The sequence below is a fragment of the Columba livia genome, chromosome 3 (assembly GCF_036013475.1).
Source record: "Columba livia isolate bColLiv1 breed racing homer chromosome 3, bColLiv1.pat.W.v2, whole genome shotgun sequence".
Lineage (NCBI taxonomy): Eukaryota > Metazoa > Chordata > Aves > Columbiformes > Columbidae > Columba > Columba livia.
In genome coordinates this window covers 72444926-72472642 of record NC_088604.1, presented here as the reverse complement: position 1 = coordinate 72472642, position 27717 = coordinate 72444926, and the positions used below count along the sequence as shown (strand labels likewise).

General features: G+C 37.7%; 1 protein-coding gene across 7 annotated transcripts in view; it reads right to left on the bottom strand.

Moving 5' to 3' along the window:
- Positions 1–588: 588 nt before the first annotated feature.
- Positions 589–27717, bottom strand: part of QKI (QKI, KH domain containing RNA binding) — a 156554-nt gene continuing 129425 nt past the window's right edge. The window contains exons 5-8 of one of the 7 annotated variants that reach the window (XM_065057584.1): positions 13745–13832; positions 11150–11446; positions 8407–8481; positions 589–3743 (exon numbers count right to left, since the gene is read on the bottom strand). In XM_065057584.1, the coding sequence (XP_064913656.1) occupies positions 3727–3743; positions 8407–8481; positions 11150–11446; positions 13745–13832 (477 nt within the window). In that variant the 3' untranslated portion in view covers positions 589–3726. Of the gene's footprint in view, positions 3744–4324; positions 9252–11138; positions 11447–13744; positions 13833–27717 lie in introns of those variants that run through there. The other 6 variants (XM_065057585.1, XM_065057586.1, XM_065057590.1 and 3 more) reach the window with 6 other exon arrangements.

The window sequence follows — 27717 nt, the reverse complement described above, 5'->3', positions numbered from 1 at the left end:
TAAGTCACTTCTGGCAAGGAAAAGCCCCAGACTTCGTATTTTGCTGTACTTCTATCTAGAAGTATTTTGTGCTTAGAAATGTCACATGATGCAACAGTGAATCAGGTGCCAACAGCAACAAATCACTAATTCCTGTGAGATTAACTGCAACCTCTGAATGGTTCAACAAAGAATCAAACTGGTTTCTGTACACCATCACAATTTACCAATGCACTGGCATCTTTGCTCTTTTGCTGTGAGCCGACAGTAATTATTTTAGAGAAGGGAAAAGAAAGTGTGGAATTAGTAATGCAGATGCTGAAAGGCGAGTGGCAAGACTCTATGAGAAGAATGCCTCAAAAAACGCTACTTTGTTCCCATTTCTACTGGCACCTACTCCCCCAGGTAAAAGGTCAGAATGACCAAAGCCAACGTAATAGTAGTGTGCAGAATGTCAGCCGACAAACAACATAAAAACAAGTCACGTTGTGTTATCTGTGGTCACGTTCTTCAGGGTTAGTCCAGTAACTCAAGACTTTACATTCTTCCATCTTTATTTGTTTATTTTAATTAAACATGTAATGGTTAATAAACAGACATAGTCCAGAGTTAGTAGGTTGGTATTATAACATTTATTAAAATAATGCTATGGGTTAATAGAAACAGCAAAGAACCAAAGAATTAAAATGCAAGCTATGTAAAAACCCAACTAAAACCCAAATGTCTAATGTATTCATCCAGTAGCTAACTAAAAGCCCAAGAAAGACAACACTCCCAATATAATAAAGTACTGCAAAACAATTGGCAATTTTTCAGTTATCAAAATTGTGGGTTTTGCATTTTGTATCCTTTTTTCTCAATCAGGAAAAAAATTCTTTTGAATGTTATATAACATACATATAAAACAAGATAGAAAAATACATTATAAACTTGTAACAATGGCTGTAAATACATTATCTTACATGTTTCTCATAGGCAATAGGTTGGTTATGGTACATACATAGCATGAAACTACTAAGATAATAAAGAATAGACAAATACATGTCATCTGTACGGTTACATACAAGCGACACTCCCATCTACCCACTCTAAAAAAATTACATAATACTGTCAGAAAGAAGTCTTAAAACTACTTAGTTTAATAAAGAAAAAGTCATTAAAGAATGATAATACTGAGAACCAAGGCATTCAGAGATTTCAAAAGTCATGCTTTTTTTTTTTAAGTTGATCCAAAATTTTGTCAACTAAGTTTTCAGAAGTTTGTTCAGAGCAAACATTACTTTCACATGTCACACATCTATTTCATACACTCCCCCTCCCCCCCCAGTAAAAGACCTTTGATAAACATCTAAAATGTCCGGGTTTTACCATACTTGAGATGAAACCGGATCAAATACTGGTATTGTTTTAGCAAATCTCTCTTCAAATGTTTGAGTGTCGCAAGTTTATTCAACCAACCAACCAAAATAAAATCAAAATGGCACAGCATATACTGTAAGTAAAAACAACGCAACTGTATGTGTAACAGGAAGACAAAGCCAGTGGCACAATAAACAAAAAGCTAGCTGAATACGAAAGGATGAATGTCTATTGCATAGTAAATAAACTGATAATTCTTTCCAGGTGAGACAAGATGTTAGATGAGGTCACCATGCAGGTGCTTAAAAATGTAAGCCCTCTTAGCTTACTATTGACCTTTCATTTGGAAGCTGTGAAGATTTGCAGGAGGAGAATAAGTTGACGAGAGGGGAATAAAGTTATCACCTGATATTTGCCAAGTTTAGCACTGAGCCTCACGCAAAGTAATACTTAATGTTTTCAGAACTGAATACTGTGTGTCCAACAGCTTCAGCTCTGGCAGTTGCCCAGCTATAGGAATCGCATGTGGAAATAAAGGTTAAAAATAAAGCATAGCTGGACTTCAAACAGTTGGCTGATGTCCCTCTCCTGCTTATCTCATGAAGAAAAACCAGCGGGCAGATCTAACAAAGAGGAGCTGAAAAACAATAACTTGCACGTTGTTTGCCACTGCAGGAGCTGCCTGTGAAAACTGGGGACAGGCTCAGACTGTAACTGAAAACTAGCGAAGCACTTCCATTTTCCACAGAACATCGTTTTTTTGGGTGATGCTGAAGCCTACTGTATTTGATGTATTTTTATTCCAACCATAACGAAGAAAACTCCTCTCCATCCCTGAACAAAAAGGACATACTTCCAGCTCTACAAACATTTGTCAGCTAAGACTCTCATTTAGCATGAGACGGTCAGTGTCACAGAACCCTTTGGTTTACTTTGCACAAGTACGGCATTTGCTATGATTTAGAAGTCGAGTGGCTGAAATAATGATGGGCTGCTTTGACAAAAACTTAGCAAATATTTCACGTAACGAGATTTTGGCAAAGTCACATCACACTAGTGTGGCAAAAATCAGGTAATTAATATGGTCAACTCATCATTTGTCTTTCCTCACAGCTTCTTTCACATACTGGGCGACTGAGTGGCATGCAGTAACTTGTCTGAGGGAGAAGCTGATTATACAAGACATTTGACTAAATGACCATGAAGAAAATAAGGCACTTCCTTTTCTTTAGACTTATTCCAATACTTAAAAAATAAAAAAGAAAGACTAAAAGGCTCTTTTGGTCTTTTGTTTCTTGACAACCACCAGAAAAAATCATTTAATGAAATAAAGGGTTTCTTTGTTCTTTTTTTCTTTTTTTTATAACACTTGAAAGTATAAAATGCTACATTTCCAAAAATATATTTTTTTCTGCACCAGCACCCTTGTATAGTAAAAGTATCTACTTTTTTGTTCATTTTGTTTCAATGCACTACACTTTATCTACAATTTCATTACATGTATACAGCAAATAGGCAAGCATGGCTTTTACATCCTTAATGAAATTTTTTCTATACAGGGAGGTTTAAAAAAAATATTTGAACAGTTTGCCCAGTAATGTGACACATAATGCATGTACCTTGTTCTCATGTACTCTTCCAAGGAGATTAAAATATGGTTAAAATAATTTAAACTCAGATTTCGCTTCAATAGTGTTGCTGTTTTGTTCTCTGCATTAATGTACTTCTGAAAAGCCATCGTAATCTGCATTTCATGGCACACTTTCCTTTAAAACGTCCAATTTGGCAGGCAATAGAAAAAAGGCTGCAACATCTGCCCTGCGAGGGCACCGGTAGTGACTAAACAGCATATCAAATTTTGAATACTTTTTGGAATCCCTTCCCCAATGACATCCCTGACCAAAGGTTCATGCATGATGCATCATCACACAGTACATTCAGAGAGAGCTCGGACTTCTTTTTTTTTGTTTGTTTTTTGTTTTTTTTGAGAAGAAAAATATTCCTAGAAGTCTCTCACAGTAACTGCCTCTGTCATCGGGTAGTTAAGGGACATCTGTCTCCATGGGGTGCGAGGCCTCCTTACCGTTCGCTTGGGGCGGGACACTAGAGGATGATCAGTGCGGAGGGATGAGTTGGACCTTATTGCTTTACTACTATTCAGTGCAGGTTCTAGAACCACTTTCACCCAAACAGGAGAACAACAAAAAGCGGAGTTGGAGGACAACAATTTCTTTGTCTGTTTTGTTAGATGGTAAGACGAACGGACAAGTGCCCCAGCTCGCTGCACTGAAGACAGGCAAGCAAAGGCGTTTACCAGTTAACTGATCAGCAGGCAGGCATGGTCAGGTCATCATTGGGTGAAGAGTTCAGAGGTCAGAAGGTCATAGGTTAGTTGCCGGTGGCGGCTGGGTGGTTAGAAACAAAAAAAATAAAAAAAAAAATAATAAAAAAATAAAAAACAAAACAAAAAAAAAAAAAGAAAGAAAAGATAGAGAAGAGATTAGTTCCAGCTAGTGACGGCTTAATGACAACATGAAAACTAATCACAACTAATAAAAAAACAAGCATGTTTAATTCTGACATACTGATCGACACCATCTACAGAATGCAATAAAATCATGACAGCCCTCCATCATGATTTGGACACGTGAAGGAGAAGCCCGCTCCCACAAAACCGGTTAACAGGAGAAATAGAGATAAAATACGACTAACGACTAATGGTTAGTAGCAGTCGATGAAGGAAATTGGAAAACAAAACACAATGAACAGTTTTGGAACTGGGTAGAAGATTTCTGGAACAGTCAGTGCACAGCATCAGTATCTGACTGCTATTAAGCATTAGTACCTCCCCAGGTGCAAGCATTAAAGCAACTATTAATGATGGATGTGATTATTAATAACTGATTGTTAAAAGAATGGAGTCATCTAAGGAATTCTCGACTTAGAGAAACAATTTGGTTCAACAAACTAGGGGCCAAACAAAGGGTTTTTGTTCAATAAATTTTTTATTGCCTTTCATTTATTCTATTTACAAACGACATGGAATTTCTTGGCCTCATGATACAAAGCAATACTAAACTGTAGTCTAGCAACGTAGGCATCATCGTGGGAACCAGGAAAACGCTCAGCCTGCTACTTTAGCCAGCACTTTCCTGTTCAAAATACTATTTTACACATATAGGACACTTATAAAATGCACTTGCATGTAAACACTGTAAAAGTCCTGCCATTTTAAAGTCTATACTTAAAAAGCTCTAAGTACATCAAAAAATAGAGAAAATATCTAATTGATACTAATAAGGCATTTTAAAACTACAAACAGCTCTCTTTATTCATTTTCAAAGCTAATACTCTGCAAATACAATAAAATCTGACATTTCATATACATTCCTGCTTTATATTTTTATATTTTAAAAGAAGCCACCTGTAAATACTATTTTCTTTTGCAATAAACAAAAAAAAAAAAAAACCCAAATAAAACAAAAATTAAAACCCAAAATCACAAAAAAATTACAGTAAAACATAAAAAAGTTCTCAAGTGGAAAGTTATCATTCCCAATGTTCTTGAGCTGTTCCTTCTTTAATCATTCTCTCACACTCTCCTTCACCAAACTTGGTCCACTTAACAGTAGTATGATTTTTTTTTTATTTTTTTTATTTTTTTAAGACTCGTTCAACAGCTTAATTATAGCTAATAAATTCTGAGGTTGATAAAGTTTTTGTACTGTTGCCATTTTGACTACGGCAGAGGAGATGAAAGTGAGAAAGGTATTCAGTGCAAACTCAGATTTGTGCCATCACATAAAATGAAGTCCAGTAGGTGCAATATTCACAGATAGCATCGATTTCGCAATCTTTCTCGTGGGCTGATTTACTTTCACATAATTAAAATGGCCTATCATTTAGCGCTCACTTCGTAACACTATGAAAAATTGCTACTGTAACGTAAATGAGACCACATGCTCCCTGAATTTTTGCAGAATCACTCTAGGTGGGATTTGTTTAAATTAAAATGGCTGTTTCAAAAATAAAAATAAATATTTGATGTGGCACAATCTCACCACTTTACAGGTATACTAGAAACAGACTCTTAAAGCATCTTGATACTGATTACAATTTTGATTAAATGGTATTAAAATTTATTTATAAATTATGTGACAGTTTGTTTCAATAAAACATTCAAGAAAATTCTTAGCATTAATATTTCTTGTGGAGTTTATAATCAAAGCAAGCTACCTTTTAAAAATACCAGTACACCTGTGATACATCCTCTGCCAAGTCTCTGGCCTTCTACAGTACACACAGGTTTGTCAACTGTGCAACACCATTTACAGTTTATTACAATTAAATCAGTCAGTCTGTCTGTTATATACGTCAAATTCCATTTTGTATTATTTATATACTGGGGTTTTATTTTGAGTTAAAATGAGCTATATTTTTTAACTCTTCACCAATTCTAAATGCTTAGTTGAGAAACATTTACACATTTGGGGATTCTTGCTTTAAATGCAGTGCTTAACTCTAAAAACAAAAACCAAAAAAAAAAAACAAAACCAAAAACCAACTATGCAGAGAATAAAAACCTACTTTAAAAGTGAATGCAGTAGTACTACAAAAAGTCATCTGAAAGTTGATTTAGAATGAAAGAAAACTTTAGACCCAATGAATGCAAATATAGATTTAGTGACATTTAACTATATATAAAAAAAAAGTTTACACATTAAAAAAAGTATTTCGGTTTGCTGACATTGTCTTTCATGGTTATAGCTATAGAAATATATTGGTGACAGACCAACCAAATTAGTGAATATGGCAAATAATGAGATTATTTTGATTATACAATGTAATTTTAGCACATTAAAAGAAATTGCTTTATTGCAGAACAAATTTCCCTTCAAAACCTTTTGTGAAACTGTTAGATCTGTGCAGTGATAACCTAAGGATTTCAAATTTGAAATACAACGGAGTACAGCTGTAATATTAACTTTGTGTAAGTTTCTTAATACACACTGGGATTATCTAGATAAAACTTTAAAATAATGTTCTCCTGCAATATCAGCATGGTTTTCATGCTATAAGAGAGAAGTATGCATGACTTATTCTCCAGAAGATAAGCCATGTGTATGTATCTACGTAAGACAGTGGGCTTCCAATAGAGATAAAAACTGTACTATCAGAAAATGGCTGTATTTTGAAAGAAGGTGAAAGTATATAATTGATTTCAGTAAGTGACCCAGGCAAAACATCTAGGCCCTTTGCAAAATATTTGAAATCTATGTTGAGTAAACACTAAAATGATGATGATGAACTTAAACTATGGACCGGCATTCTCCCCACGCTTTGTGCTTTATCAATATATTTACTAGTTGTCTGAGGCAAATACCTAATTCAACAAAAAAGGTAGTCTCACCTGTCACCTGAATCTACCATTGCAGATCATGAAAGACCATTAGCAAAAACTTATTTTTATAGCATCAAGTCAAACTTAAGACAACCAAATCCTTACCAGCCATTATCTTGACAGAGTAAATTTTAATCCTTTTCCTATTTTTTTTTCTTTTTTTTTTTCCTATAAACATGGGCTATGATCTTATTCTGATTATACCCTGTTTCCCATTGAAAAATTCTCAAAAAATGAGAACAAGCCAATGGTTTGTAAATAGTGTGTGGTGATATAAAAGAAAAAGCAATCTTCTAGAAAGCTTAAGTGTCTTGTTGTCAGCTTTACACTTTCTGTAAAGCATAAGATCATATGAAAGATCAAAGTGTTACATAAATATAGCAAATATCCAGAAGGGCCCCTTTTTATAGTGTTGACTGAAATCTGTAATGTTTCTTGTAGTTAATTTATGGAAGGTTGTGAGAAGTGAAGTGTAGTAGATGTTAAGAGATGTCAGATCTGTCACCTGAATTTGGCTTTTGAATATTCCAGTATCATGGAAGCCTGCACAACACCGAATTTGATGAGAGCAGAATAATAATACTTGACACATAACGCTTTGCATCCTCAAAGCCCTGTACAAAACGAGAACCCCCACAACACCCCTGTGAGGTAGGGAAGTATTATTACCCTTATTTTACAGATGGGAAAACATATACAGAGAGATTAAATGACTTGCCGAAACCCACAATGAGTCAGCAGCAGAGATGGGATAAGAATTCAGCCCACACACTACTCCCTAGCCAATGTCAATAAACCGAAAAATATCACTTGTCTCAATAAGCTTAAATACTTCATTCAGGGGTCCAAAGGCATTACACTTGAGGAAAAGGAGAAAAATGAAGATTTACTTTCCATTCAAGGGTTAAAGAGAGATGCCCAAATATTGGATGTCATCTCACCAACAGGACTTCAAAAGTTGCTTCTCCTTCAGGTTATACATTTTAGCAGCAAAAGGCAAATAACAAGCAATAGATTTTGGCGAAAAAACCAAAACACCCTTCCTTCCCCTAGCCTTAGTAACTCAAACTTAAACAACTTTTGAAGTATTATCTTCACAGCCCTTACCTTTCTGAATTCAGTCAGGTATCTGAGAACATGCATCCTCCTCAAAATATACAGTACAGTGGCTCAAAAGTTTATTGAAAAAAAGGAATCTAAATCTTCAGATTTCTCCAGACACAGACAGGAGGCATTTATTCCTTTACTTCTTTCTCATTAAGCAACCATCCATTCATTTTATTTTGCAACACCAATCTGATATTTCCAAATCAATTAAAAGAACAAATGGGGGGAGGGGGGTCACAACCAGATTAATTATTGCAGCACTGAATTCATAGTGTTTCCTGATGAAGACGGATCTTTAATATTCCTAAAAGGGAATCAGTTATGGCATTTGTATTAAATATACCACTAAATTTATACATTTGAGCTGGGAAAGCAAAGTTTACAAAATGCTTTTAAATCCGCAAGCGTTCCCAGAGCTTTAAAATATTAACTCTTCAGTTCTTTGAGAAAAAGAATGAATGGGTCAAAAATAGGGTATTTGGTTAACCAGCTGTGGTGTTGCAAATCTCATGTACACTCAGAGCACTTCTTACAAACAAGAACTGCAGAACTAAACTAACCTCGGTCTGCGGTCACAATCCTTTGGTAAGGATGGACACGCATATCGTGCCTTCGAACTTTAGTAGCCACCGCACCTAGTTAAATTGCAATTACCAAGACAAAGTTAGAAAACATTCAAAGAAAACATTAACAGCAGGTTTATCAAAATGGATTTAAATGATCATTAACTACAAAAGTTCATTTTAAGAAAAGCAACAAGTTAAGGCACAGTAGTTTCAAATCTTAATCTTAAAAAGAAGTTATCTGTGCAGATTAATATTGCATTTCTTTTAAACATCCTGGCCTTAACCTGTTTAATCCATTCATTTACAATCCCAAAATTACAGTATTTCATGAAATCTATTAGACCCAAGCACATATAAGCTTTACTAGTCACATATTCACTGAAGTGCCTTTCTTGCAGCAGGACTATTTTAAATAATGCCATCTTTTAATACTGACAATTATTTGCTAACCTTAAGATCACTTCCAGTTCTACCACAAAAAAAAAGTTTTAAAGCAATTCTTCAAGCCTACAGATTGTGATTTTAAACTTTAAATCAGTAAGTATGAACTGCAATGAATTAGGTGATTAGTAAAGCAAACACTATATAGAACACTTAGCAGTCAGTATACTACTATACACTCATAAATTACAGCTACTCTGTAATAATAGGAGCTAATCCAAATTAATAGCACTAATTTATTTTAAATCTATGTGCAAAAAAGTGCAAGTAAGTCACTGACTGCTAGGCCAAGCTTTTTTCAAGGCTGCTGAAACTAAGCATTTGTTAAAATTCAGATCTGATGAAGGATCAGTTAAGACCGTTCTTGAATTCTTAGCCTTTCGTTGGGAAAGCCATACCTGAAGATAAAAGGAAGGGAATTGTAAGTTAGTCACCAACTAAAATTTGATCTCAACATCAACATCCCCCAAAATACTTACAGGGATGCATTACTCTGCCATTTTTAACAGAATTATTTTAAGACATCCTAGAGGTCCACCACAAAAATTGGCTAAGTTTAGCACATTATTCATGAGACTAAGTGTATTACTGCATGAAACTCAACAAAAAACTAATTTAATTCAATTAACTCCATACACCTGCCCAGATGATAGAGTCATGTATTAAGAGTTATTGATTCTATCGCTACCAAACTGGGAGTGTGGTCTTTCCCCCCCCGCCCCTTTCCTTCTTTAAATAAGATTATTTGGTGAGATCTGTTTTGGGCAATACATCTGTGCTCTCACAGCTGAGCCCATAAGTATGCAATGGTATCAGATGCCATTTTAGGAGTAATTTTCCCCTCCCTTCTCTGCAGAAGATTCTGCAAGAAATCAAAGTTCTCTGCATCGTACTATTAGTATGAAACGATGTATTTATTTACTTGCTATTAACCGGATTCAGGAAAGGGGTTTGCCACTAACCAACAACTGACAGCTACTGTGACGATGCCTGTAACTGTGACTTTACCACAGGACGTATTACAAGTGGACTCAGACATTGGAAATGAATGAGCTGGGAAGAATATTTACATGTTTGTGAGAAATTAATGAATGATGACATGATCATTCAGTGAATTTTAGCTGGGGGGTAACAGACAACAACCATAGGCTGCTCAGAGACAGACCCACTGCATACCTTTGTCCTACTAAAATTTTTGCTATTGATACACTAATCCTGAAAGGCAGATGTCTGAAATACATTTTCTTTTTTACTGTACAAAACATAATGTGGAAACACGCGCACATGCAGATAACAAGTATTTGTCATGTAAGTGAAACACTGACTCTTTGCAATACTTTCAACAAAATATTGACTTTGAACCTTATTGTCCAGTGTTCATTAGAGATGTTTAGAATTTGTGTAAATCAATAACTGACACTGAACAAACTAAGATCAAAGTCCTATAAAATCAACATTATGCAGCACCAAGGTCATATGCAGTTCAAAACAAACTGAAGAGAAAATATTTAAATTCTGTAGATGGTAAGGAAGGAAGAAAATATTGGAACTGCTTGTTTCATATTGAGCAGTTAACTGAATTGTCATGGCTTCTTTATCATTCTAGCCTTCATAGAGCAAGTCAATGATCTGAAACATTAGGAATGATGGGCATTTCAATCCAATGTATATAAAAGAAGACATTATAAAGTTGTTAATTGTATCATGCTTCGGTCAGAACTTAAGTTTGCTTTATATTCATTCACTGAAACTATTTTCTGCTTACAAGATAATTCACAGCTTTCTGACACCAAGGAGAGATTATGAGTTGTGTCGTAAAAAAAGAAGCGAAAACTCCAAAAAACTTAAAAAAACCTTTCCATTCTCTCCAGTTTTGCCACTAAAAAGGTATAGCAAAATAGGAAGTTCCATCTTCCAAAGATTACTGGAAACTAACCTATGTTAAAGAGATCACAAACCAATCTGGCATTTATGGGAGCCCAAATGATGTATCATAGATGCAGACTTGTATTTAGTCTTTATTTTCTTGCCTATGTATCCATCACCTAGTGTCATACAAGCATTAATATTTTCTGTAATATTAATATACTAAATACACACATTTAATAAGGCAAAATACACTTAAAATGTTTAAGAGTTATACCATTTGAGCAGTTTTCCTAGGCAGTTTTGAGATACCTGAGAGATAAGATTGTTGCTTCAAATTTTTTTCTTTGAGCCCCATGACTTCTACCTTGCAAATATAATAAAAACATACGCAATATATTCTCCAGTCATGCGCGGACAAAGATCTTACCTAATACACCACTAGGTTCAATGGGATACTCAAGGATTGATGTAGCTGGTGCCAGCGTGTAGGGGTATTCATACGGTGTGTAAATTAAACCAGCTTCGGGTCCAGGTGGAACTATTGCAGCGGTGGGATGAGGAGTTCCGTTTGGCATGACAGCGGTTTGTATTTGTCTGATCAAAGGCATTATGGTAGGGCCAGCAGGCGTAGGAGTACGCAGGGCAGCTGGCGGGAGAACAGGCGCAGGCCCAGTAATAATCCTTGGAGCCTGGGCTGTTGCTGCAAGAGAAAAGGCAAGGGCTGCTACAGTAAGCAAAGAAATTCAGAGGAAAGTATGGAGATAGCAGTACAAAACGTGGAAAGAACGGGAAAAAAGGGGAAAAGTAGGAAAGAAGAAAAATAAAAGGAAATCATTAGTACATGCGCTGATCACAGTGCCAAAGCACACCATTCAAATGCAAACAGCTTTCCATTTTCCAGTGTGATTAAGTATGAACATGCAAAATAAAAAAGCCATTGTAAAACAGTGAGGTAGATTTCTCAAACAGGTTACACAGCACAAAAGCTCCAAAAAGACCACATTTCTTCATTTACGCTATCAAGACTGCATGAGACTGAGATGCATGCAGAAGGTACAAGGAAAATACTGTGATAATCAAATACAGAGTACAAAATTTAGTGCAACTACAGAGTCCACAGATACTCAGTTATGCAGAGCTGCCGTATGATTCTACAGCTTTTTTACGTCTTAAAATTGCATTTAAACATATACACAATTTCTGTTTCCAGGATGAGTGAAGTGAATTATGACCTAGAAACACAACGCATCTCCTCTCCTACTCTAGCATGAATAAAATAAGACTCAAAAGTGATTTCCACATAAAATTCCCCAAAATAAAACACTATGTCTTTGTATTAGAAGTTCACTATGGACTTGCTTAGGTTAAAGAAAATAGGTGCCAAAAAAAACCCAAACCAAAAACAGTACTATCACATTTCATTACATGTTATGTGAAGCATGTTGGCACATAAGATGAACAACTCCTTAAATACTAACAGATCAGCTGGTAACAGTGAATATTAAAGGATTATAATTTATAGATTTCTATGCACTACTGTTGATCTACATCGATTCATTTAACTTACAGGTGGTCTGACATGAGAAATGTGGCAGAAGTTTTTCAGATTTCAGATTGTTGTGGCTTAATTTCTTTTTTAAACAGCAGTGCTCAGGTTGAATGCATAATGAAAAAAAACCTCTCAAACATTCTAATTAAACAGAAATAAACCAGTATGGCTTCTGCATCTTCAAGCTTTCAGTAAAATCAAAACACAAGCAGGGAAACAGTCTTATTATCAAAAAGTGAATATTAGTGTGGAAATCTCTAGCAAAAAAAAAAAAAAAAAAAAAAAAAAAAATCCATCTTCCCACTTACACTGATACAATAGAACAATGGGAATAGATCAGACAAAGAAATCGCTCAAATGAATATGAAGACTTCCATGCAACAGTTTGCATCAATTTACACTAATCTGAAAGCTATTTTACTCATAAATCTGCAATAATTTAGAGACTAAAATATATTTAAAACTGATCTGGCTTTAAATATTACAGTGTTCATTAAGGTTGAAAGACTTTCCACCACCATTGTAGTGGTAAAAGCCCTTGCTTCTGTATCTTTTCTAATCAGAATAATTACACTGGAATAAGCACTCCCAAATTGACCTAACTTCATTCCAACCTTTAAACATATTCAACACTGAAATGGTGACTGTGTGGAGAAACAAATTTGCAAATATCAGTAGGCCCTTAGTGAAAAGACTGATTTAACTATGGTTGTATTTGACATCTGTATCACAGCTAGAGCAAAAATTTCCTTTGGAACAGTATCAGCAACTACATTTTCTGGAGAAGAAATTAGATTTTCAACTAGAGAAAATTATTTGTATCACACGTAATATGTGTATGTTCTCATTAGTAAGTGTATGTAATTAATTTTCAAGTATAAACCTGTGCATACATGCATTTGCAAAAGCATTGTCACACAAATGTAATGGAAGAAATCGTAAAAATGGCTCATTACATCACTGATCCCTGTGAACTCAGCTGTGAAATCAGTTCAATTGTTGGAAAAACAAAACATTGGGGGGACACATGCAAGGCAAGATGAAAGGAAGAAATGTAACACAGAAAAACGTATTCACAGTATCCTGAACATCTGTAACATTTTCAAATTAAATAGCTACAAATAAAATTGAAAAGGGGTCTGTTGTCCTTCTTATGTATTAAGGAAAAATGACTGTAAGACAGAAAAATCAGGGTTAAGGGTTGAACTTTTTTAAACTATGTGTTTGTAAATATTTCAACCCAGACATACTGTTTACAAAAAGAGCGGAAGAAGGGTGTGCAATACCTAAAACTGACATAACTTATCTCCAGAAGATCTCTTGCAAGAGCTACCTACTGTTTTGTTGGCGTTTTTTTTACTGCCTTCCATTCTCCAACACAGTTGCTACTGTACATGTGCCAGAATCAGCTTTAGGAATCAGAACCTGTAAACATTACTATAGCTTTGACCCTCGAGCTTGTAACGTGCTTACGTGATTTGATGTTGGCATCTCTGTAGGTGCCATTCAGGATTGCAAGCTCCATCAGCTGCATCTTTTTAAGGCTGTCTTCTCCTTCTGCCTGCATGCAAAAAGAAGGAAAGAAAGTCAGGCTTATTAATTCACGAGTTCACAATATTTAAGGCAGCGATGTCAAACTCATTTTCCCCGGGGGCCGCATCAGCCTTGCTGGTGCCTTCAAAGGGCCGAATGTAATTTTAGGACTGTATAAATGTAACTACTCCTACATTTCTACAGTCCTAAAATTACACTCGGCCCTTTGAAGGCACGGGCAAGGCTGATGCGGCCCCCAGTGAAAATGAGTTCGACACCCCTGATTTAAGGGACCTAGAATAAAATGCCTTCAAGTTTTATCCAAACAAAATACCTGCTTACCATTAGTCACAAAAAAACTAAGCTCTGTCAACTTTTCCTTAAAATTTAGTGCAAGTTGCTTATTGTCTATCATTAAGAGCTGTTCATCAGTATCTTAAAACAGTTTTGAAAAAGGCTTATACCATAAATCATAAAAATAAGTTTAAGCGTTAAGTTGTGCTTGACAAAAATTGTTTAAGGTATTTTGAAAGTGTTAATAAACATTTTAACGTACTCCTAAAGGGATCTTTAAAAATTCTGTAATATTGGGCTAGAAAAAGAACAAACACTACAAATTTGAAGCAACTTCAGTTTGTTGTAGCTTGCTCCACTGTAGTTGATATGGACTACTTTGGGCTGTGGGGAGGTGGGAGCATGATGCAGCAGCACAGAGGGAAGCAAACAAAAAATAAACAACAAACTTTCAGTAGCTTTCCAAACAGAACATGAACAACTTTGTAAGGCAGAATTCACAATTCTGGCACATGCAGATGTATTCCAATTAGGATATAACTACTATTCATACAGTATACCTTATTCTTGGTTTTGCGTCAATATAAATTACTTCCCTGAAGTTATCTACTCCATTGGTATCCTGCAGCTTGCATAAATATTATATAGTATTCAGTAAAAAAGCTCACATCTTCAGTTACTAACAAAAGTATTTCTAATCAGTATAATTTTAGTTTTAAGATCTGTCTTTCCAGAAATACTGCCATTTGTTTAGTCTACATCCTATCAATCAGAAATCAAGTTTATGATATACGAAACCCCAGAGAGATGGTCAGCATCTACTGTAATGCTGAGTTACCACCTTGCTTCTCGCACTGAATGCCACTGCTGAAATTCTCAGTCAGATGGAAAAGAGGGCAGCGTCAGCTGTCTATTCACACAATGTTTTCCAGATACTTGGAACAGCATGTTCCATACTACGCCATCCACTCTGAAAATCTTAGAAGTCTGATTTCAGAAGGTCACCTGTTTTAAACTACAGTTCTTACAGGTGGTTTGAACTAGGACTTCAAAGAACAAGAGTGATTACAAAAAAAAAAAAAGCCCTAAACAGACAACCAACCCAGCCCCACACCACAAACCAACAGTATTAAAAGCCACAAAGAATCGCAATCACTACCAATAACAACAAAACATATTAAATACCTCTGTGCCCATTACAGCACTGCACCGGTAAAACATCTTCTCAAACTAGTTAATAGGATTATCTACACACAGTGCTCCAAATGTATAGGGAAATATTTTTTCAGGTTATTTTCCAGCAAAACATTGTTATACATACTTTACTCCCAAACTACAGAAAAGTAATTTACTAAATTAAATTCTAAGCCAAAAATGTTTTTAAATTGTATGTAAGCAAATACAGTACTTAGTGTGAGGTATGCTCAAGGACCATCACCCCTTGCAATGGAAAATTACATCTGATTTTTATCAACAACTTAAAATCAACATGGTAAGATGGGTCAACACTAAATCACTTTCAGATGTCAGCAATGAAAGTCTTAACTGTAATACTGAGGACTTGCATAAACACAAAGGCTGCACACAGTAACAATTTATGTTGTTAAACATTCAGAATATACCTAAAGTTTGAAATTGTATATTAAATACTGTGTGGCAGACCAAGCTAACACTAATATTGAAAAGGTAAATACACATTCAATTGCCATATTAACTACAAATCAATCGTACAATTAAGTACGATTTCGTACTCTACTATCCAGAAACCTCAGACTCCAGTCATTAAAATGAGACCCTCTGGAATACAAAAGGTACTGATTAAAGCATCCTTAATATGACACACTCAGAATAGACTTAAAATTTACACACAAAATAAATCTATTTTTCTTTAGAAACTATTATTGCATTGCATCTTTGCTGATAAATCACCTAAACAATCATAATATGATAAAACCAATCCCAAATCTATCTGCCTACCCAGACCTCACTAATTCTTGTCATTCTGGATATACCTTATCTAATTTATTTTAGCAATAAAGATTAACACGCTGATTCCTCTTTTCCCCTGCCCCCACAATGGTTATACTTTGTTATTGGCTTTTTGCTTGGGTTCCTTTATTTGTGTATTTATTTGAAAGTGTAACAAAAAAAAAACCCCTCACAATGTCAGCTGCATCTCCCATATAGTTCCATTAATGTTACTAAAATTGTTCACCTCCTCCAAATAAGAGTTCAGGTGATTGATCTGACACCATTAATGAGTCCCAGTAAATGCTGAATCTTACATTCCACTTGCTAGGATAATTTTAGTAACTCTAATCCCAGATTTTGCACCACAGTGAATATTTCCCAAAAGTAACTATTTATAGGGTGGTAATTTTAAGACAGAAAACATTTTTTCCCTTCTGGTATACCCACAAGGAGTTATAACAACATAAAAGCAATAAAAGAAAACAATGTTGGATCTTCTAATGTTGGCCTATAGGTCACTATGCTTTCTATACAAAAAGATGTTGCAATGATCCAGGTTTTATGAAGTATGTTTACAAAGACAACAATGGACTTCAGCATACAAAGCAGACCAAGTCCTTAAGCTATATTTTTGAGATTTACTTCTCCAGAGTACTATTCAGCAGTTGATAAAACTTCTATTCTTTTAAACTTTTCCTTGAAGACTGTCTCAGTTGTAATTCACAGATGTAAGATGTGGACTTGCATTACTAGACATTAACACTGCCTTTCAACTTCTGGTATTTTGCTTTTCAAAGCCCTCATTAGACAGAGAGAAAAAAACCCAACCAAACACCTCCCTGCCCCTTCAAAAACCTTTTTCCTGCTGACCACAAGGGCATCGTTCCAACGCCTCCCAGAAGATGGCACTGTTTATTATACAATACTATCTCCTCAAGACATGGGTGCTTACCACTATTTTGCACCAACCGACTAACACTGCTCAAAATCCTGCTACCCTTTCGCATCCTCAACTTGCAACAGGCGCTTGCCACCTCTCTTCAAGGCGTAAGTCACAGAGGTGGCCAGGACCCTTTCAGAGCTGCTGTCGTGTCCTTCATTCCCTGGTATCAAGCTCTCTGCTTGAACATCATTCACCACTAGCCAAAGCCTCCATTTTCCAAGAGCTGGGGTAGAGCAATGGGCACATGTTTTTGCCTGCCCTATCCTCTCTTACTTGCTGACAGATGATCAAATGCGGCACACCAATGCAATCTATCTTAGCTCCAGGCATTGCTGCAGGCACTCTCTGTTAAAGCAAAGAGAGGTTGCATCAAGGATACAAAGGCAATCTCTAAAGGGACAGTACATTACCTGTACAATAGCTACAACAAAGCTCAGTCATTTGTACCAAAAGGAAGCTACTTTGAGCAAACATCAATAAGGTCACTTAAAGCCAGATTTGCATTACTAAGTTGAAGCTCAAGTGATTGACTCAGACCGCTCATCCTCTTAAATCTCCAGCGCTTTCCTTGTATTTCTCATGTACAATATAACATGCAGATTAAGAAAAAACCTTAAATGGTATCTCAAAACATAATTCTTTAAATGTAAGCTCTTGCAGCTGCTCACTGAATACAAATACTGAAGAGATACAAGCAGTAAATCCTAACAACGCCAGCTGTGCACAGACAGCAGCAGTTACCGTTCTGTGAACACGCAGCCAGTGCTCCTCCCAGTAGCTCAGATCTACTTGGGCTAGCAATAAAAAGACAAAAAGGAGACCAAATGCCAGTGACCACTATCATTTTAAGTAATTTATCTTCTAGTCTTCATCAGAGTAGGATTAATAGTCACAAGGTTCAAAATGCTAGTAACAACCACAAGTGCCACTTAGATGAAATCTCTGGGGAAATTTTTCCCAAATAAACCAATTTCAAACAAAGTACACAACACTGACCATGCTGATGCCCAGTTAAAACCACAATTCTGTCACCTACATTGGGCAATGCTGTTTAAAAAACAAAAAAAGAGGAAGGCAATTACATTATAAATTGCTATTAGTGTGAGCTTGTTTCATGTCATGAAGCAGGGAGCTCTGATAAAGCTATTTTCATTATCATTGTCCAAGCTTTACTCCAACCTCAGATACCTCAGGATGCTCAGAGAATTATTTTGTTTAATGCTTCTGAAATAATTATTAGGCACTTAAATGCCTCAGATTCTCATGCGCATACAGTGCACCCTTAAGAGCATCATACAGTTTAACTTCTTATTTATTCACAAAACACACACACACTAGACAGACAGGTTATCAAGGTGGAAGACACAGGCATACAGACTCTCAACAGACGTGCATTCACTATCCTATGTCAATGAAGGAGTTCAGAAGATGACTTCAGTCATCCATCAGAGGTGACAGACTGTTAGATTCTGTGTACAGTCAACTCTGAGAGGCCTATAACAAATTAGAGAAGGAAAGATATTATCTGTAAAGAAAAGAAGGATCAAGTAGCAACGTTTACTCCAGAGCAGAGATCCAGGCGCTAGCATCCAGTGTCAGGCAGCGCCCTCGCTGCCCTGCCACACTGCTGCAGACCCAAACTGGCCCACACGGAAGGTGACTGCAGCTGAGTTAATTCACAAACTAAGCAATCCGCTCAACTTGTATGACAGCAGGGACACCTCGTCCTGACAGAGCTCCTTGAGCCTCACGGTCTTACCTGGCTAAGTCTCAGAACATACTCTGATTCTCATTATTACCAGGACTGGCAGGGAAGGCTTTCAGCATTTCTGTACAAACACATACTTTTCCCGTATAATGCTCATTTTCCTTTTAAAGTAGCTGCTTTGAGAAATATAACAAATGTACCTTTTTCCTACATTCATAATAATAAAGATACACTTATTTAGATGACGTTAGTGCCCTTCATTGACAATCTAGCTTCCAAATGTCATGCATTTTGGATGACATTTTTGCAATCCTGTCACACACATCCCTGGACTTCAGCTCAATTCTCAGGAACTGAACCAAACTCAACCCTAGGACAGACTACAGACAGTTTTATCTTGCACCAAATGTGACCAAGTCTGACTTTGGTTAAGGCAGCGGTCCTTTACAAGCTGTTCCAGGGCTATCCTTTCAGGATCAGAGCAGAAGCAGCAAGTGAGAAGAGGAAATGACAGTGAAGCAAAATGACGGATAAATCAACTGCGAATACAGAGGCCAGAAATCACTCTTGATGTTCCCCAGCCAACTGCAGCAGGCTTGTCCCACCTGGCTCATGGAAAGAATGACCAGGCAGCCTCGGCAACACAAGAGCTCTATCGAGCAGCACTTGCTTTCCAAGCATCCCAGCAACTTCTCATGCAGACCATCTGCCTGCCCTTCCCACACTGCCACTGGTTAGACTGAACAGTGGCTTGCCACCTTTCCTGCCACCCTCAGAGGGACCTCTTCCAGCTACCACATTCTGTCCAAGTCCATATGGATTTTTACACATTTACTTCAGGTAGAGAATTATTCCAATAGCACATTGTATTTTTTAGTACACAGGTAAGGCATGAAAGTATTTTACACACACTTTCAACAGAATGGCAGAGACCTTAGCAGTTAAAGAACACTACACTAATGAACAAGAATAGGTAATTTAAATTCTTCCTCAAATAGAAAAGTAATTTACAATTGCCACACACAATAAACATAACCTTTCTACCACTGTATCTCTAGAAATACACACATTACATACAAAGACTTCCATTATTCTTTAAAACTGCGTGTCCGTATATTATAAGCCACCTGCAATTTATTAAATTTATTACAAATTTTGGTAAAACACAATAGCATCACTGAAGTATTTTACTGCCACTGACCTTATCCTCCTTACCCAGGGGTGCTGCAGCCCCACAGGGGTCTGCCACCCCGCCTGCCTGCAGTGCCCACCTGCTACACAGCCCCATGGCTGCAGTGGTCAGGCTTGCGCTGCCACACTCGCTGGACTCTCTGGCCTCTAGAATTCTTTCATCTCCATGACAAAGAAAAATGTTCCACTGCAATTCACTTGTATCAGTATGTATTCCTAACACACCATGCGCCAGTCAAACAGCCTTTACACATGAATGTCTCCATTCAGGGACAAAACCTTTCCATTCATAATTTATAAACAAAAGACCTCACAAACAATATACTACAAATTCTGAGACATAAACGCATTAAACCAAAAGACAGACATCAATATATTGTAAAATATATTATAAAATATCATAGGCTACAACATACTGGAATTCTTGAAGCTAAGGTATGCACATTGAAAAATCTACGTTTGGAAGGTTGTGGGGTTTTTTTACATATAAGTTGTTAAAATACTGAAGTATCTATGGCAACAACATCCTTGGCAAGATGACAGGTAACCAGCTGTAAAACACAAAGAGCTTTTTGAAGAATCTGAATCTGAGTACCTAAACTATTAATCAATTAGCTACTGCAAGACATCAGATTTCACTTTTGTAAAGGCTTTTATTTCTGGTAAGGTACTCTATTACTCAGTATTAGAGAAAACAACCCACCATCTCTTCCCCTCAAAAAAATTGCCAAAGACTTTTAAGTTTCCCATACACAAAATATAAATATTGACAGTTAGAAGTTTCTGGTAAACTTGTTACTTAGGCTTTCTCATCCCTGATTACACACTTCTGATGGTGATGGAATAGAAAGCCTACAAAAGAGCTTTGTGCTGAGGAGAATTTGTGCAAGAGGTCTTTTGTGGCATAATTTGGTAGCTACTCTTATATCAAAGGAAACTTTTCCAAATGCTTCTGAGACAAAGTAATATGAATCACTACTTTAAGACCACTCATATTTCTTAGAGCCCTGTACACCACCAACAGTTCTGCGGCATTGAATAGGTGGCAAGCTATAGCTCCGTTATTTCTCTATTTCCTTTTCAACACTGACACATACTGCTATGTCTATGAGGACAGGCAAAGATAAATTAGCATCATTATGTCTTCTGAGCAACACAGTCTGCTTATCTTCTTCAAAGCAAGCTCTCAGTTCAAATGATATGCAAAGACGACTGTGCTGTTTCACTTGACAAATTCATTGGTCATAATGTTAAAGATACACTGAGGGAAAAGGCAGCATATCTTTTTACACTTCCCATCACCTTATCTGACATACCCCTGTTTAATCATGATACTTGGCTTACAAGTTATATTTTCAAGAGTCCTTATGGCCTCCCTCCCCCACTTTCCATTTCTGCAAGAAGAAAATACAGATAAGGTACAGAAAATCAGCATGAAGTACATTCTAAAAGCCAGACTGAAACACAGCACCAGTGCAACTTAGAGGTTTGCTTCCCCACACGCCGTCTGGGTACTAGTTGTTACTATATTGCAGGGAATAAAAAAAAAAAAAAAAAAAAAAAAAAAAAAAAAAAAAAAAAAATAAAAATCAGGAGCAGCATTCTGCTTGACCTTAATGGATTTTTATGTCTGTCCCAACATTTCTTTAGGACAGATGTGATGGGTTCATATTTAAATCACAGGGTCTAGGGCTTTCAAGGAAATAATACCCCTTGTGTCAATTATACTATAGACACTCAACAATACTTAAGTCCAGAACTTGCTTTTTGTTTGGCTTTGTTTTGTTTTTTTTTTTTTTTTAATTTTAATTATCATTCATCTTTCCCTTGCACCGCATCATTTAAATAGTGTTAATAAAATCAGTGACAAGAAACCCTACACACCACAGAGAACAGCTTCAGCAATTCATATAGCTCCAGAACAGGAATACATCTTCCATGACATGTATATACACCAAACTCACAAAAATCATAAAAGAAAAAAATAATTATGCAGGACCTTCTCAAATGTTTTCAAAAAGACAGAATAATACTAAAATACATTAAGATGCATTTGTTAGCATAGATATTTGCTAACTTTTGTATTAAGATTCAAGTTAAACAGCTATCAATAATGCATTAGATCTATTTTTAGCGATGTGCAAGCCCAGTTAAAAAACATTCAGAGCTGAACACTTTATTTTTGGTATTTCTAATTTTGGAATGCTAGACATGCACAATTCCTCCTCACCGGTTCATTTACTTGTGAAAGCAGAAGCTAAACCATAAGCACACTGAGTGCGATAATACCAGGCAAGCCTCTAGTACAAGTTTCCCACACACAGCTCTACCAGCAACATCCGAAGTACCATAAACATCCCCAGAATCTGAACCGAGCAGAAACCAAACACAAGCTACATTATTGCAGGTCCTTATTCCAGCTGTAGCCTTTTGAACAGTGCCAAAACACCTGGAGACTGCATTGACACACTCTACTTGTATCAGGACAAATGCTTTAATCCACCCTGAGATTTAAGTAAATTATAAAAATCACAGAACAGCTTGGGTTGGAAGGGACCTAAAAGATCAACTAGTTCTAAGCCTCTTGCCATGGGCAGGGACACCCTCCATTAGACCAGGTTGCTCAAAGCCATATCCAGCCTCGCTCTGAGTACTTTCAGGGATGAAGCATCCACAGCTTCTCTGGGCAGCCTGTTCCAGTGCCTCAACACCCTCATGGTCAAGAATTTCTTCCTCATGTCTCATCTAAATCATTGACTGCAACTCTCTGAGCATGACCATCCAGTCAATTCCTTATCCACTGAGTGCTCCATCTGTCAAATCCACGTCTCTCCAATTTAGACACAAGGAGGTAATGCAGAAATGCGCTGCTTAAGTCCAGGTGGATGATGTCACACACAGTATCACAGTATGTTTGGGACTGGAAGGGACCTCAAAAGATCATCTAGTCCAATCCCCCTGCTGGAGCAGGAACGCCTAGGTGAGGTCGCACAGGAACATGTCCAGGTGGGTTTTGAATGTCTCCAGGGAAAGAGACTCCACAACCTCCCCGGGCAGCCTGTTCCAGTGCTCTGTCACCCTCACTGAGAAGTTTCTTGTCAAATTTAAGTGGAACCTCTTGTGTTCCAGCTTGATCCCATTACCCCTTGTCCTATCATTGTTTGCCACTGAGAAGAGCCTGGCTCCATCCTCATGGCACTCACCTTTTATATACTTATAGACATTAATAAGGTCCCCCCCTTAGCCTCCTCTTCTCCAAACTAAAGAGACCCAGCTCCCTCAGCCTTTCTTCATAAGGGAGATGCTCCACTCCCTTAATCATCTTCGTTTGCCTGCACTGGACTCTCTCCAGCAGTTCCCTATCCTTCTTGAACTGAGGGGCCCAGAACTGGACACACTACTCCAGATGGGGTCTCACCAGCGCAGAGTAGAGGGGAAGAAGAACCTCTCTCGATCTACTAACCACCCCCTTCCCAATACACCCCAGGATGCCATTGGCTTTCCTGGCCACAAGGGCACAGTGCCAGCTCATGGTCATCCTGTTGTCCACCAGGACCCCCAGGTTCCTTTCCCCTACACTGCTTTCTAACAGGTCATTCCCCAGCCTATACTGGAACCTGGGGTTGTTCCTGCCCAGATGCAGGACTCTGCACTTTCCCTTGTTAAATTTCATCAGGTTATTCCCCACCCAACTCTCCAGCCTGTCCAGGTCCCGCTGGATGGCAGCACAGCCTTCTGGCATGTCAGCCACTCCTCCCAGCTTAGTGTCATCAGCAAACTTGCTGATAGTACACTCTATTCCCTCGTCTAAATCGTTAATGAATATATTGAATAATATTGGCCCCAGTACTGCCCCCTGAGGCACTCCACTAGATACTGGCCTCCAACTAGACTCCGCACCATTGACTACCACTCTCTGGCTTCTCTCCTTAAGCCAGTTTGCAATCCACCTCACTACTCTATTGTCAGTTGCTCTTCCCTTATCCACCAACACTGTAACCCCACTGTAGAAGGCCACCACATTTGTTAGGCACGATTTGCCCTCAGTGAACCCAGGCTGGCTGTCACCAATCATCTCCTTATTTTCTATGTGACTTAGCATAACTTCCAGGAGGATCTGCTCCATGATTGTGCCAGGCACGAGGGTGAGTGACTGGCCTGTAGTTCCCTGAGTCTTCCTTTTTTTCCTTTTTAAAAATGAGGGGGTTGTTTCCCATTTTCCAGTCAATGGGAGATTCACCAGACTGCCATGACTTCTCAAATACGATGGACAGTGGCTTAGCAACTTCATCCTCTAGTTCCCTCAGGATCTGCAGACCCGTGGACTTGTGCACCTTCAGGTTCCTTAGACAGTCTCAAACCTGATCTTCTCCTACAGTGGACGGTTCTTCATTCTCCCAGTCCCTGTCTTTCTTGACCTGGGTGGTGTGCCTAGAGCACTCGCCAGTGAAGACAGAGACAAAAAAGCCATTGAGCACCTCACCCTTCCCCACATCCCAGGTAACCAGGTGTCACATTTCCTTCCAGACAGAGTCCACATTTTCCCTGGTCTTCCTTTTATGACCGACGTACCTACAGAAGCTTTTCTTGTTGCCCCTGACATCCCTGGCCAGATTTAATTCTATCAGGGTTTTAGCTTTCCTAACCTGATCCCTGGCCTGATCCCTCCTACATTACCTGTCCTGGGACCAACTTACGCTACACAATCAACCAACTTATGCTACACATCTACCTATGATCAAGGTGGTTGTTCTAACTGGTACAAATCAGAGGCAGTTGTTAGAAATATAACAATGGAATGATTAATTAAAATACTTGTAGGTAAGTCTGGCCTGACCTGTAACATTTATTTTTCCTCTGTCATCCCATGAGATTTCTATTCAAAGTTTAGAGTTTATACACTCTGAATGGCTGTGAATTTCACTTAGCTGCAAAGACACTGAACTCAGATATACTATCAAGGCGGGGGTGAGGGTGGAACAATCTCCATTGAGGGGTTTCAAAACTATGTTTTTTTGCAAACTCTGGAGACTCCAGTGACTGCTCATTTTGTTTCCAGCTACGCTACTGTTTTAGTACATAAATAAACCCTTTCATTCTCAAAAGAGTACTGAGATACAACCCCATGTTTTCATATGGAAAACATGTCCATTATGTTCCCACCCACAAATAATAATAATTTTAAAAAGCTAATAAAATGACATTTCATATCAAATTGGGTAACCTAGAAAGAATGTGAGAGGTCTCTCTCTTTAGAGCAATAACATAAAACTAACAGCTGGTGATGAGGAGTACAAAGGCTGTTGCTGTGAATCAGTACACACCTTTCAAGTGTACCTTCTCTTCCGTGTTTCATTATACACAGGATTCAGGGTGGCAGACTACCACATAGGAATTCAAGTTGCAGTAGTAACTTTTAGACATTTTATCTTCAGCTTGAGATGTCATGAAAACAAAATACTGACTAATTAAGAATAAATCAAATACAGAGTAAAACTATGAATGTTTAGGCTTATCCATATATAAAATGTTAGTATACAGGGAGCAGTGATCTTCCAATAGCTTTTCAGACCGTCAGTCACACTTACTGCTGTAGTCACATTCTCAATAATTATGACAGCTAAATGTGATTTTAAAAGGATTGTTCCTGCATTTTACCTAGTCATCTTTTGTAAAACATTTGCATGAATTGTTTTTTTTTTTTTTTTCCGCAAATAACAGGAAGTGCAAGGCCACAGTTTTGTTGACACTGCCTTTTTCTACACACACAACCCCTAATGTGGAGCCATCTAATGACCTGTATAAAGCTAACATCTAGAGAAATCATATTTTTTAATGAAGATGCCCCAAAATTCAACTGACTGAAGTTTTAAATTGCTAGTCCAACTGGGGAAACACAATACTGAAAGCTTAAAAGGACCTATGCCCTCAGCATATACTTTCAGTAATTCTCAAGAGCTGTTAAAAAGTGAATGAGTACTAAGAGCTCACGATTACTTCCAGCTGCTTACCAGTATACAAGCAGCACACAGCTCTGTTGAATATATAATATAACATAACATAACATAACATAACATATATGTCCCAAGTGCATTTTACTGGTACTCTAATGCTAATGTTACTGTTTAAAAATCAAAATTAACTCTTTCATAAATGCCATAGATGCCTTTCTTGTTCTTGAACTCTCAGAGCTGATGAAGTCCAGAAGAAGGGGGTGGTAAAGCTTGTACGGCTGGATAAAGCTTGCTTTCACACAGCTTAAAAATACAGAGAAATGAAAAAACTAATTGTGTGCACCCTCTTTAGGGGACAAACATGTCAATCATATGACCTTCCCTTTGAAGGTGCAAGCTGCCCAAGGCAGTGTGTTGCTAGGGAGAAGGCTTTCTTTGCTATTTATTGAGCTTTCTTTTCAGCTTTCAGAGACCAGCCAATGCTTATTTTCCAGAGACAGGAGCGAGAACCCAGGGCTGCCTGGCAGAGGCTGGCACAAAAGGCCTTTGAGGAGCTCCTCTTCCCCAGGGAGCTGCACCCCTGCACCCACCTGACCAACTTAGCACATTCCCTTCTCCACAGACCTGTGACCTGGGGCTGTCTCACCACCAGGTAGACCTGTCCTGCCTGGAGAAGTCAAGACAAGCCATTCCTGTGCTTCGAGGCTGCTACTGGCAGCCTGTGCTGCCCTATGTGTTTGCTGTGAGTTGTCTATCAGGTAGGTTAAAGCGTTCACTTGATGATAAACTGACAAAAGGTGGCTTAGACTCCAGGTAGCCCTGAAAGTTTGTTATTCATGCTATCACATAAGTGCTGAGGGGAGGCATGAAAGCTTCTTCTAGCAGTTTGTATCATTATTTTATTCCTACACAACATATATTTAGCTATAAAAATAATTTTTAAAGCCTTATCACAGATTCACAGAATGTTTGGGATTGGAAGGGACCTCAAAAGATCATCTAGTCCAAACCCCCTGCCAGAGCAGGAACACTTAGATGAGGTTACACAGGAATGTGTCGAGGCAGGTCTTGAATGTCTCCAGAGTAGGAGACTCCACAACCCCTCTGGGCAGCCTGTTCCAGTGCTCTGTTACCCTCACGGAGAAGAAGTTTCTTGTCAAATTTAAGTGGAACCTCTTGTGTTCCAGTTTTAACCCATTACCCCTTGTCCTATCATTGGTTGTCACCGAGAAGAGCCTGGCTCCATCCTCCTGACACTCACCCTTTATATATTTATAAACAGTAATGAGGTCCCCCCTTAGTCTCCTCTTCTCCAAGCTAAAGAGACCCAGCTCCCTCAGCCTTTCCTCATAAGGGAGATGCTCCACTCCTTTCATCATCTTCGTTGCCCTGTGCTGGACTCTCTCCAGCAGTTACAAGGCAAAGTCTCATGCATTTAGCCAAAAGACTTCTGACATTTCTAAGTACCACAGAAAAATCTAGATGCAACAGATTTTCATTTTGTAATCAATTCCTTTAGTCTTAGTGACTGTCATTACAAAAGATTATTGGACTCGAAGTAAATAATGAAAAATCATGCAACAGGCTTCAGTTTCTTGTAACTACTCCAGAATAGCAGAAGTGATAATAATTTCACTTTTTTTTTAATGCAATCACATAGTTTTCTAGTGTAATCATACAGATCAATTCAGACACATGCAAGTCTTATTTTAATTATTCATTATAGTTTTTCTGGGGAAAAAAAAAGAAACATGAAGCTGGAGTAAGAGCCATTGTTCCTGTGAAAGAAAATTAAACCAGGTTCTTGTTCAAGATATTCACCTATTTGGCTTTGGGAATTTATCACATATTT